Here is a 13,302-nt window from a genome sequence, read left to right on the forward strand (position 1 = left end):
TAGAAATAAGAACAAAATTAATAAATGCGCATTTAAATTATTTGAAAAACAAAAAGGTAGCCGAGTTTGAAATGATAAACAAGAAATGCTGGAGTGTGTCTTTGGACCCTCTGAAATATTTGCCAGTGAATTTACTGTTCATATGGATTTTCGGATCTAAGCTTTCCATATTTATTTTGTCTCAAATGTTGTTGATTCTGTACAACAGTTTAGGAGGGCTTTTTAAATATTTTAGTCTGGTAAAACTTTTTAAACATTCTAAAAACTGTTTGTTTTTCTCATTAACGTATATTCTTGGTAACTTATTATACTTTGTGATCGCAGTCAACAAATTGAACAATTGGAAGCTATTTGATTTAAACTACAACGTTTATACTAGGGCTACAAAATATTTAGAGCTCTGCTCAGGCGGTGTGCAGTTTTAAATGTTTATAAAGTTTAAGCGCTTTCAAAAAAGTTTAAAATAAAATTAGTCTTTTTCATTTAAAATAAAAAACCTTTTTTATAGGTTTTAAAGAATCTGCAAAAAGTGTTTTGAAAATACAACTGAAAAGTATTTTGGTGTAAATTACGTTTTTTGATGTTACGTCATAGAGTTTCAAGTTAAACTTTCATCGACGTTATTATTGGAAACATCGGCGGAAGTCTATTTGGTCAAACGCCTGGATTTTAATGGGCCGTAAAAAAGCTAAAGTTGACATAAATTTAAGATCATGCCATCAGACCACAAGTCCTTGCTAGACTGAGACCCGGGTCTCGTTTTTACTGAAACCAGCATTCAGCCGTAACCGAAAATGAAATACCGTCGATAGTTTACAAACAGTTTATCATACTTTAAAATGAATTATTTAAGTTAAAAAATCATTTTTAAAGTATTTAAATGTTTAAATTGTTTTGTTTCAAATTGATGTTTATAACTTGTAATAAGATACACTGCAAATTAATCATAATTCTTTATTTTAACTAATTTTGTTATATTTTCTTATTGTATGCTGCTTTTATAAATTTATCAATATATTATATTTTATATTATAAAACTTTTTAAATTTTAAAGAAAATTTTTTACTGCATATTTTTTAAGACTTTGAATTAAATGTTAAAACAATGTTTGATAATTGACGTTGAGTTATCTGTTACTGTTTATTTCAAAAGCATAACAAGTAAAAAAATTGTTTGTTTAAGTTATAAGTAGAGAATATTTTATTGCGTTATCAGCAAAACATATTTGTTTTGGTTTTGCAATTTATAATTTTTACTATAAAAGTCTTTTATGAGTCTTTTTTGTCATAGTATACGCTATTTTTGTTAACCTACTTAAAAATTATAACTTACTTTAACCAAACACTAGTGCTTATCTATGTTTAAATTTAAATTTTCTAATTTAGTTCTATTTTATTGCTTTGTATTTGTTTTCAGCTTTTTCGTGACTGAAGAGCTTTATTTCAGCGACGTTATATAAACAAAGTAAAACAAAAAAGCTAGAGTAAAAATATTTGGAGAAAAACTTAAATATATTGAAAAATCATAAAAAATAGATTATTTAAGTAAGCTTTGACATCTATTTATTTATTTTAGCACTCAAGTATCTAATATATTCAGTTTAAATTTATTTTCACAAACTTGTTTGATTAATTAAGCATTGTTACAAGTTTAATTGATAGCAAGTTTTTTTTCTCAAAAAACGAGTTTTGTTCAAAAATGTGAATCAGTACACAAGTTTACATAAACTAACATAAAAAATAGTATAAAAAAAGTTCTTTATGAAAAGTATGAAAATAATGGTTTATAATTATGATATGAAATAAAAGTATAAGATTTTTGGTTTTCATATCGTTTCTATTGGTAAATGTTTCAACCAATGACTTGAACCTTTTAATCCTCATTCTTTGAGATTTATACATATGATTTTTTTATTCGAATACACGAATTAAATGAATCTTTAAGTTAAAAAAACCTTAAAGTGAAACTACTTCAACTTAAAACGGATTTAATTAGGTTTAAATGTAATACAGAATTGGAATATTAAAAAACTATTACCTCTTAAACTCAATGTTAGGAAAAAAGCAAAAAAATTTAAGCTTTCTACTTAAAACTTTTTTTTGAAAAATCTTTTAACATCGAATCAATTTTGTTAAAATATCTTCTAAATCATTTAATTTTTAATGTTTTAACCGCTTGAAGGCAAAAAGTAAACAATTTCAGAGCTTTTCGGCAAACATTGCCTTGTTTGCTTGAACTGGATTTTAGTAAATTATTTCCAGAACTGAACTCAATCTAGTAAATTGTTTTCAAATTTAATTAATTCTTAAACTAGTTTTTTTATAAGCGAATACACGTTGTAAAAGAAGAAAAAAGTTTAAAAGACATATTCATTGGTGTTTTACATTAAATGAGTATTATGATTTTGATAGCAATATTAATAAACAAGCTCTAGAAATTGTTTGTTTAGTTTATACACTAGTTTAAAGATAGTTTGATTTTTAAAGAAAGTTATAAAACTGTGTTATAGTAATTGATATTCTTGTTACCAGTCAAAACCTTTTTTAAAAGATTATAACTACAAATGTAATATGCTTAGCTATTGTAAACAAGATAAAAATCATAGTTATACTTATCTTAAAATGTAGTTAAGATATCGATAAAAACAAAAAAAAAATATACAAATGTTAAAAATAGTTTAAAGTTTTTTTGTTAGTCAATTTTTAGACCCAACAACTAGATTTACATAAAAAAAGTTTTTGAGGTTTTGTAAATAACTTCCTTAAAAAGAAACACTAGTTGATAAAAGTTTAAAAAAAAGTTTTTGTGTTTGAATATATAATCTAGAAAAATACTCATTTGTCTACAAATAAAGTTTTATTTTAAGCTGACTACAATACAATGTGAAGTTTTAGCTAATACTAGTTTTTAATATCAAGCAATTTCTTTTAGAAAGTTCTGTTAAATAAGTTGAAAAATTTTTTTTTACTTTTGAATTCAAAGTTTTTGATGCTTTATTAGTCACTTCCTTGAAAAATATTTCGTTATATTTTAAGAAAGGTATTTGGTGCTTAAAGTTAAATTAAACATTAATACTTGTTTAGGTATATGTATATTAATCAGTAGCAGTAAAATTTAGATAAACAACTTAGAAATATACCTCAAAACGAAATGTTTTTTTTTCATATACAAATAATTTTTTTTATAAACAGTTTGCATTTCAAATTTCAAATAGGACAGTATAAGTTAAACATACTCAAATGACGGATGTACTTTTTAAACATTTAATTACTTTGGTTTATTAACTAACGCCTTTAACGTTCTAAATTGAAGTAAAATAAAAACTAAAGTTGTCTAAACAGTTTCAAGTTTTTGTTGTTGAGTGTACGATAATGATTTAGAGGAGAAATTTGTTATTGGGTTTTATGTTTAATAAAGAGCCAAACTACATGTTTTTTAAAAATCCAACAAAAATAACAGTTTTAATATTTAACTTAAAACTAAATTGAGAAGAAAACTAAAACTATGTATTTTAAATTATTATTACAGTATTTAGAAAGTAACTTTTTTTTAGTTAGTTGAAGCTCTTGTTAAAAATGGATATTATCAATGCCATTGAATTTAAATTAGAATTGTTTTTGTTATAAAATTTAGAGTGCTTTATAACAAAATAAAGGTTACAAGTTGTAAAAATGTACTTTATAGCATTTAATACTTAAAAGCAGTGCTTACAACTTTGATAATGTACTTTTTTTTCAAAAAACATTATAAATATTTTAAATATCAAACTTTAAAAAATATGAGGAAGCAAAGAAAAACTTTTGTAGAATTTCTCATTAAATTCAGTTAACATTGATTTGATTTAGTACAACAAGTTAACTACAAGTATCACAAAACGGGTTAAACACTAATAACACAATCAAGTATATATATTTACATAGTGATTTGCAGTTTGAAACTTTTCTCACTATTAAGGCACGTGAGAAATGTATATATAGTTAGCCAAGATCTTTATTGAGATAAGTTTGTTCAAAACGTTTTGTTTTTGGAACACCTTAAGAATAAAAGTTAGCTCTTATGTAACATTCTAACCTAGTTTCTAAACATTTTTGTATTATTTTTGTGCTTCGAATCGAACAGTTATAAACTAGTTTATTTAAAACATTTTTTGTTTATATGTTGTCAATATTGTATATTGTTTAAAAGAAACGTATATATTAAAATTTGCATTTATCATACTTAAATTAAAATTAATTTAGTTTATTATTTTATATTTACTTTTTAAATTAAGATGTTACAGTTAAAATTTACATCAAGATTAATTTAGCTTACTATTATTCTATATTTTTTCAAATTAAATATTACAGTTGACATTTGTATATTTCTTTATTAATTTCAGCAGCTTTTTCTTTTAATGAAACAAATGTATCACTGCATATGTTTATTTATTCTTTTTTATACCTGTGCTTAAAAGAAATTAGTATAAAATAACAATAACTTAAAATAATAATAACTTTATTGTTTTAAACACAATACTTTAATTCAGTTTTTATTTGCACAGATATTTGTTTAAATTAAAAGTTCACAAGAAATGTCTTATCAAAACGTAAGTTTGTTTGTAGTAGTTTTTGTTTGTTGCCAAACAATAATCTTTTTTTTTTCAAGTGTAATTCATAAAGTTCCAAACAATAAGTTTTAAAAAAGAAAATGTAGAATTCAAAATACTTTCTTTTTTGAACTATACTGTTGTTCCTTATATTTAAACACATCACATATTTACATTTATTTGCTGTAATTTATTTAACTTATTTTTCTTGCAAAAGTTTTAGTTCAAAGTTTATAAACTTGCTTACGTTATTTAAACTTTAATTTTTCAACTTCAACTTCAATAAAAAAGTAAAAATATAAACTGATGTATAAATTTCTTAATAATAAATTTTCTACTTCATACCTGCAGCCGGTCAAGTTTACCACAATCATTCTTTTAAAATCAAAAACTTATTTATCGATTAGTTTTTTTAATTACATCTTTAGTTTTATTTTAATTACAAAAACTTTCAATTTTTTTTCATTTGCAGCCGGAACCTGTCACGGCGGAGTCTCAGGCCGGGGCACTCCCCCTGAAAGGAGAATGGATGTCCCAACCTGACCAGAACGTACCAAACTGCCCGCCTGGTCTCGAGTACTTGACATTGCTGGACCAGGTGCTCATTCACCAGAAAGTTGAGCTTTTTGAAGGTCGGTGATAAAAAAATTTTGATAGCATTGACCAGGCGGCGATATTTCCCATTTTTTAAAATCCCGATCTAGTCAATTTATGTGTAAAAAATGTTTAGCTTATTAAAATAAAGTTACTTTAATCTTTGTCATAATGGTTTAAAAGAAAAGTTAAACACAATATTTTTTTTATATACCAGCAATTAGCACTTTTCATAGGTGCGTTTTTAGTTGAACTACTATCAAGGAGCGATAACTGTTAACTAGTCAACTAGTATAAACTAGTATAAAAGGCAATAATTATTAAAGGGGCGCGGCTGTTTTTAGTTTCAAACTAGCAAGTTGACGTTTGAAAATGGGTGATAAGTTGTTGTATGAAAAATTATTTTTTGTTTGGATTAGTTAAAATTTTTGCAAGATGGGTAATTTTTGGTATCAGAGGGCATAACTATTAAAAAGGCATAAAAGAAAATTGTTAATTAACTAATAAAGGGGCGATTAAAGGGATGTGATTATTTTTAGTATTCTACAAAGTTGGCGATTATGAAAATGAGTATGAAGAACTCTTTGTCTATTTTCTGTAGAAATTAATTTTACATTATTTTGAAGCATGTCTTGATATGTACAGAACTATGCAGTAATTTCTAATTTGTTATTAAAGTAAATATCTAAAATTTAAACAGTCACTCAACTAATCATGTCATGTTTTTATTATATTTTAAAAGTTGATTAGTTTGCTTTAAATTCTTTATAACTTAATTTTTAATTATCTTAAGCATATTTTTCTATGTATGCAACTTTGCTATATATTATATTTATGTTCTTTAGTTACTGTTTGATAAGAAAATGTTCAGTCTTACCTGTAAATTAAACATTTTGTTACACTATAAAATTTTCCTAATTAGTTTTGAGTATTTTAAATATCTTTAAGATTTTGCTTAGTTTTGTATATAACATCTAAAAAAAACTTATTTCAGGGAAGTTATTTTTGTTTAGTTTTTGTTTTAACTAGATATTCATTATAGTATATAACCATATATAAAATTATATTTGTAATATAAATATCTTAATCAAAATAAATATTTAAACAGCATTCACTGGAATTGAGACAAAAAACAAGTTTCTGATTAAAAATAGCGTCGGACAGCAATGTTACTTTGCATATGAAGGTTTGTATTAAAAACATAACAAAACTTAATCGTTTTGTTAGACTTACTATGTACTTTTTTATCAAACCGTAAAAGATTATTTAAAAAAAAAAATCCAAATTAGCTTTCAAAGGAGTTTAAAATTTAATTTTTTGATAAAGTCATTTGAATAGTCATGACACGATAAATTAGTTCTGAATAACATTAATATGACAATAGTGTAATTTAAAGTTTATTAATATTTTTGTTAATTTTTTTTATTAATTATTAATAAATTTATTTTATAAAGACCATTTATTTTTTTTTAATATTAGTTTGTAAAACAATGTTTGTTTATTTTATTTAGAAACTTATACCGTTAAGGTTTACATAAAAAACATCGTTAAATTCATTCACAAATTTTTTAATATTTTTACTTTTAAATAAATGCAAATCAACATGGTAATCTTCAATTTATTTTTACAGAGTCAGACTTTTGCATGAGAATATGTTGTGGTCCCGCCAGAGGGTTCATGATGCACATTGTGGATAACACTGGAAAAGTTTGTTATATTTTGCTTATATCTAAAAAGATAATTTGTTATTATATAAATGGTCAGCCAATAGTAAGTTATTGCACTTGTAAGTTATTGTTTAGATATTAGAAAAAGTTTATTAGTTTATTATTACTAAAAAATAAATACTTGATTTGGACCTTATTTAACAAGTTGAAGTTATTCAAATCGTTGATAATACTAGACTAGTGTGTAATTTTTTTATTTAAAGTATAATTAGTTATTTTACATACTATCTTATAATAGGAATTAATGCGCATTGTTGATAATAGTCGAAAAATTAGTAGTTTTAAGTTTATAACTTTCCAAAACAGTAGTTTTTTTTATTTTTTTGTTAATGCTAGAAAGTCAATTTTGTAGTTGATAATAGTTGAAATTTTATATTTTCATAAATGTTTAAACAGCTCTTAAGTACTTTGTAAAACTAAATGGTTATAGATAAAATTTTCTTTGTTATGTCAAGGTTTTTAGGCATTATAGTTTTTTATCACTATGTGGTTACTGATCAAACAAATTCTATTTATGTTAAGATTGAATATTAAAACAAACATATTCTATTGTCTCGTTCAAACACAAAGAGTGAAGAAATGAGAACCTACAGTTTTATTCTGTTGTTTTCAAACACTTAACAATTTATTTTTGATTGTATATAAAACAATTTATATAGTAAAAGTTTTGCTAGCCTTTTATAACTTACTTAACACACAATTGTATTTTTTTTGATCAAATTATAATTTATTACTCCAACTTTAATTTTTTATGGACATATCAATATTCATACGTACAATTGTACTAATAAATCTATGTTTTCTAAATTAACTAGATTTGTTTGTTGATACTAAGCTTTTGTAAGTAGGAAACAAAAATCGTTTATGTATCTGACAGAAAACATTATTAGTTATAGTTGTTGTAAACTTGTTGTTATAACTTACTTGTAAACTAAATGAATATAAACCCTTTGTAAACTTAAAGAACTACTCTACTGTTTGTAAAATATTTTTTAGCTTAACTACAAAACTAACTAGTTCAAATTTAGATTAAGGTATGCAAAGTACGGCCCGCAGGCCTAATCTAATCCGAGTCATATTTTTCTAAAGAAAAAACAGCAAGTCGAAAAAAGTTGAATTTTCTATTATAAACTATTTAAAAGTATGCTTTTAATTTAATTTTTAGTATGTATTAGTGTTTCATAAATAATTGTTTGGATTACAATTTTTCTCTTAAGAACCTCTTTTTTTATAGTACATTTTTTCCTAATTACGCGATTTATCAAGATTTATTTTTAACAAGTCTGGCCTGCAAACAATTTTTCCAGTAAATTTGACTTTTAGACTATAAAGCTGCCCACTCATGATTTAAAACTTAAGTTAGTTTTTTGGTGGTACTTTTTAAAGCAAGTAGTTATCAAAAAAAAAAACTATTGAGTACAATAAAAATAAAGTATTAGGGTAAAAACACAAGGTTTTGTGATTAGTGAAAAAAAATTATTAATAAAAACATCAAGCTAACAAGCATAAAGTATACTGAAGTGAAAGCATCAAACATGCAAAATATAAATAAACAAACATTAAATAAACAATTTAAAACTCAGAGTTTTTATTCAACACAGTGTTTCATGCGTTGTGCAATGATCACGGGCTAAAATATCTATTAAGCGAGGCAGAGATTAAATTACTTGAATGCTAATGATTGGTAGGAGAAAGCATTTATGTCGAAATAGAGCGTGTGTTATAAACAGAACAAATAAATATTTTACATTATTACATCACACAAAGGAATTGAGGAAGGTGACGCGTAATTTAAATTATAGCTTGTTGTGATACTTATGACATCACACAAAACTAAAAGGGTGACACGTGATTTCAAACGTTGTGTCGTTTGCTCTTTTTGTAATCATGTCACAACACCAAAAAGTAAGAATGAAACGTGATTTAAATACAACTATTTTAATTAAGTCATGATCTCACATGAGTTGGTAAGGTTGGCACATAACTTTAAATTCTTCTTACACTTATAAATTATGACGTCACACAGGAAGTGATCAGGGTGACACGTGACTTCAAGTGTTGTGCGGGCTGCTGCTGGTGCGCTGACGGGGACGGTCACTGCTCCTTCAAACTTCAGGTTGAGTCTCCTCCAGGCAATCCGATCGGATCCGTTCATCAGATGTAAGATCTGTTTTTTTTTTCTATCGTCTTTTTAGTTGCTTGAGAATAAATCTTTTAGTACATAATATATTATAGTTTTTATGGTTACAACACATAGAGAACTAAGCTAAAACAGTACTGGTTTTTATTTTATTAAAGCTCAAAGAAAATCTCAATTTGTTACTTTCGTAAAAAAAAAATTATATCATCATAAGTAAACTCTCTTTCATCAAAAGTTAAACTTTTCATCGTTTTCAGCGGATCGGCGTGGAGGCCCTGGTACGAATTGCGTGATGCTGCTAACGAACCCGTGTTCAAAATAAAGGTTTTGCAAATATAGATATAAATATATAAATTTTAAAAAACAAATAATTTTCGTATCGTTTACTCAGTTTCATTGTTTAACACGTATCTTCAAAACGAAATTAAGAACATAGCAAAATTTTTAAAGAATCACACAAAAACTCATTATGCCGTTTCAAATGAAATTGAATAATTTTTGTTAGCTTATTTTAAAAACAACTTCAAATAGAAATGTGTATAAATTTGTTGCAAAAGCAAAATTTGAAAAACACAGATCAACTGTTTCAAATTTTGATCCTCGGCTATTTAGAGTTTGAACTTAATAGACTCATAATTTTTTTTTAATTACTTCATTAATAAACTTTTTTAATTTATACTTATTTTTTCAACATCAAGGGTCCATGTTGCCCATGCAGCGGTGTGTGCTGCACATGCGATTTCCCATTCGAACTTTTGTCCGCTAGAGGCGACAACGAGGAGCCGGTGGGGAGGATCACGAAGCAGTACGCTGGCATCGCCAAGGAAGCTTTCACCGACGCCACCAACTTCTCTGTTACTTGTTAGATATTTGTTGCATATTGTGCATGTTGGGCCAGTAAACGCAAAGGTCTTGTCTGGCTTGCGTTTTTGCTGGTTTCGCAAAAAAAGCTTTTTTTTATGTTGGTTTTTATTTTATAATTTTTTTTTTGATTAATATTTTTAGTAGGTTAGGGGATAAGGGTACAAATCAAAAAATAAAAATAAAACAATTTCAAAAGTAAATATGCAATTCAGACTGACTTTTTAGTATACTTTTCTGTGGTACAAAACAGGCACTAGTTTACACACGTTTGAGGTTGAGCCTTCCTCTGAACACATCTGCTGTTGTATTTGTGTTTTTATTTTATATACATTACAAAAAAGCTTTTACTGTTGTGTTTGTATCAAGATTCTATTTGGTTATTTTAATTACAAACTACAATGCAATTAGTTTAAAGACACATGTAGTTAATTTGTTTATAAACTTTATGAAACTATCTTTACTTGCTTTTGTTTGAATCTTTATCACCTAGTAACATTTTAAAAGTTCTGAAATTGTCTAATATTTTTTGAATATATACTTTTCACTTTGTGTTCTAAAGACTAATTTTTTTTTTATTTTTTGTGCACTGGTACTAGTTTATTTTTACAACTACTGCGTAGTTAGTCAAACAAAATTTTAGAGTTTGATAAACTGATTTGAAAATTTATCCTTGAGTAGAGTAGCCTCTAAAACACATTATAACTTAGAAAAATTATACAAAAATATATGAACAATTTTAATGACTTTTTTTTAGTATCTTAAGGTTTGTAAGTTTTATACAATTTTTTATCGAAACTAACTGTTTTTTAAATATAAAGTTCACTTACGTGTTACTTTTTTTCCACACATGTCCGAATTTGTTGTTAGAAAATTCTAGTTGTGTTTTATACAAAACATTTTTCGTTTTAAGTTTTTATTTTATTGTAATTTGCTACGTTGTTTTTGCAGGAACTTAAACATCTTAATAACTTTAAACTTTGACACTAACATTATGACCAAATATATATTTTGTTATTTAATGTCATAATTTTTTAAGCATTAAAAGTTGTTTTGGAACCGTTTAAAAATTAACCGGACAAACATTAATTATTGATGTATATTAGTTTAAAAATTTATTTAATTACATAAAAATAAATTCGCTTTTGTTCAATTTCTCAAACGCGTCTTAAAGATGTTTACACATCTCCATTCAAAAACTTTAGTCTTGTGACGGTTTGTATTTGAACTGATTTTCGGCGTTTAGCACAAAAGAGAAAGTATTTGAACAAGTTTTATTGTTGAGTTAATTATTAAAAGGTGACGCCTCGTTTGCCATTTATTTTGTTTACATTCTTTTTACGGATTTATTGACCTCTAAAAAGAATGTAAACAAAATAAATCCTTGAACGTATTATAGTGTTATTTGAAAAAGTAAGGATTTGTAAAACTTATGAAAAATTATTATACGTTAAAACCTTTTTTAGATTCTAAATTACTTTTCATAGTTTTTTTCTGGAAAACCTATGAAATTCAAAAAATAGTATCTCAAAAAAATTATTTTCTATACTAATGGTAATTTTCCATAGTTTTCTAAAAACATTTTGTGAAATTTACTTTTTTAAATACCTATAATATTTAAAACATAAAAGTATATGAATATACTAGAACTGACAAAAAACATTTTTTTTTAGTTCCGCAAGACCTGGATGTGAAAATGAAGGCGGTTGTTATTGGAGCTTGTTTCCTTATTGTAAGTTTTAAAAATATTAAAAAAAAAGTTTTTCAATATATTCTGACATGCATGTTTGTTAATTAGAAAAAACTAGTCTAATAGTCTATATTTATGTTGTATCTAGTTAACTTTCAATTTAGTTACTATTATACAAATGATTATTTCCTAACCATATAACTCAACAAACTATAGTGTTTTATAAAGTTAAGTTTGTGTGGGAATTAGTGATTAATTAGTAGTCAATTTTAAATTAGTTTTTTTTTATTATTCGACTCTCTAAACACTAGCTTTTACCAATATATTTATAAAAGAAATATAAATTTTATTTATAAGTTTTTAAAAACTAGGCTTTGTAAACTGTTTTGAAGTCAAAAAAAAAAAATTATGTCTTAATAAAATCTTTTTTAAACGAATGAAATAGCTAAAGTTTTTCACAATAGTTTGTACAAGTTTTAATTATTCTGAACTAGAATTATAATGTTTTGATAATTATATTTATTGAATTTTTTTACTTTACGCACGCTTTAAATTAGTTTATTAAAGTTTATTTAACATTTTGACTAATAAATGTAAATTCAAAACTATCCAGCTATAGTTTAGACAGTTGCACAAAAACTACTTTGTGTTTTGATCATATCATTAACAAAAACTTTTATATTTTCAGGATATTATGTTCTACGAAAGAAACAACAACAACTAAATTGTATTAACTTTAACTTGACTTACTTATGTAAAATTATTTTTTGAATCAAAATATTCGAAATAGTTGTATGTATATTAATGAAGTTTTTATTAAACTACATTTCTATGTAACAATTTCAATAGGTGCACTTATGTTCAAAAAAGTGTATTTATGTTGTAAAATTTTTTAATCTAACTAAACAAAAATACTCTAATTTTTTACGCAGAAACTTTTTCATGTCATTGAAATGTCTCTTTTTTGATTTACAATTTGTTTTTGTTAGCTTAAAAAATACCCAAATTAAAACAGTTTTTAATTTGGATTGATTATAAAACTATCATTAAAAATAAAACTTTTTTTATAACTAGTTACTTTCTTTTTTTAAATTAGTAAAATATTAAACCCTAAAAATAAAAATATTACATGGCTTCTTAGCTCAATTTTTTATTACTTGAGAAACCTTATATTTACTATTATCTCCAATAAACTGTTTTCTGTTTTATATCTAAGTTGTAAGTTTTAATGGTTACTTATCTGTTGTCATATTTCAATGATTGACTAAAATATTTGACTGACTACATTTTCTACTGTCTTATAATTTAAAATAATTCAAAATAGACTATCATTGATTGTTAACTTATAGTTTTCTAGTAAATTTAAAAAACTCAAAAAACTTTTTGATTGCATGACAAAAAGGTTCGAAAAATGAAAACAGAACTTAATATTTTTGTTTTAGTTATAAATATTACGGTGTTTAAATTTCAAAAAACTTTGAGTTTATCAAATTTCGTGTTTTTACAACTTTTAGTTTTATACCAGATTCAAATAAGCCAGGATTCTGATTGCAAAAAGGATCCGGATCTATTAATCTAAAATAAGAGCATGAACTAATTTGTTTTGTAGAATTAAAACACCTACATTAAGGCAATCACACAAAGTTTGTAATAAAAAATTTCCCTGGAAAGACACAAGAAAATCATTAAGCGTAAAAATATTAAA

General features: G+C 24.9%; 1 protein-coding gene across 1 annotated transcript; it reads left to right on the forward strand.

Moving 5' to 3' along the window:
• The first annotated feature begins 5,099 nt into the window (after positions 1–5,099).
• On the forward strand, positions 5,100–12,321 carry LOC145835666 (phospholipid scramblase 1-like). The gene is made up of 8 exons (XM_082943355.1): positions 5,100–5,217; positions 6,288–6,365; positions 6,810–6,886; positions 8,933–9,066; positions 9,304–9,370; positions 9,745–9,907; positions 11,581–11,639; positions 12,286–12,321. Exons 1-8 carry the CDS (start codon positions 5,115–5,117, stop codon positions 12,319–12,321), a joined length of 717 nt encoding a protein of 238 aa, XP_082799481.1. The 5' UTR covers positions 5,100–5,114.
• The last annotated feature ends 981 nt before the right edge of the window (positions 12,322–13,302 follow it).

The sequence above is a fragment of the Thalia democratica genome, chromosome 5, assembly GCF_965202585.1.
Source record: "Thalia democratica chromosome 5, ktThaDemo2.hap1.1, whole genome shotgun sequence".
NCBI classification, from domain to species: Eukaryota; Metazoa; Chordata; class Thaliacea; order Salpida; family Salpidae; genus Thalia; species Thalia democratica.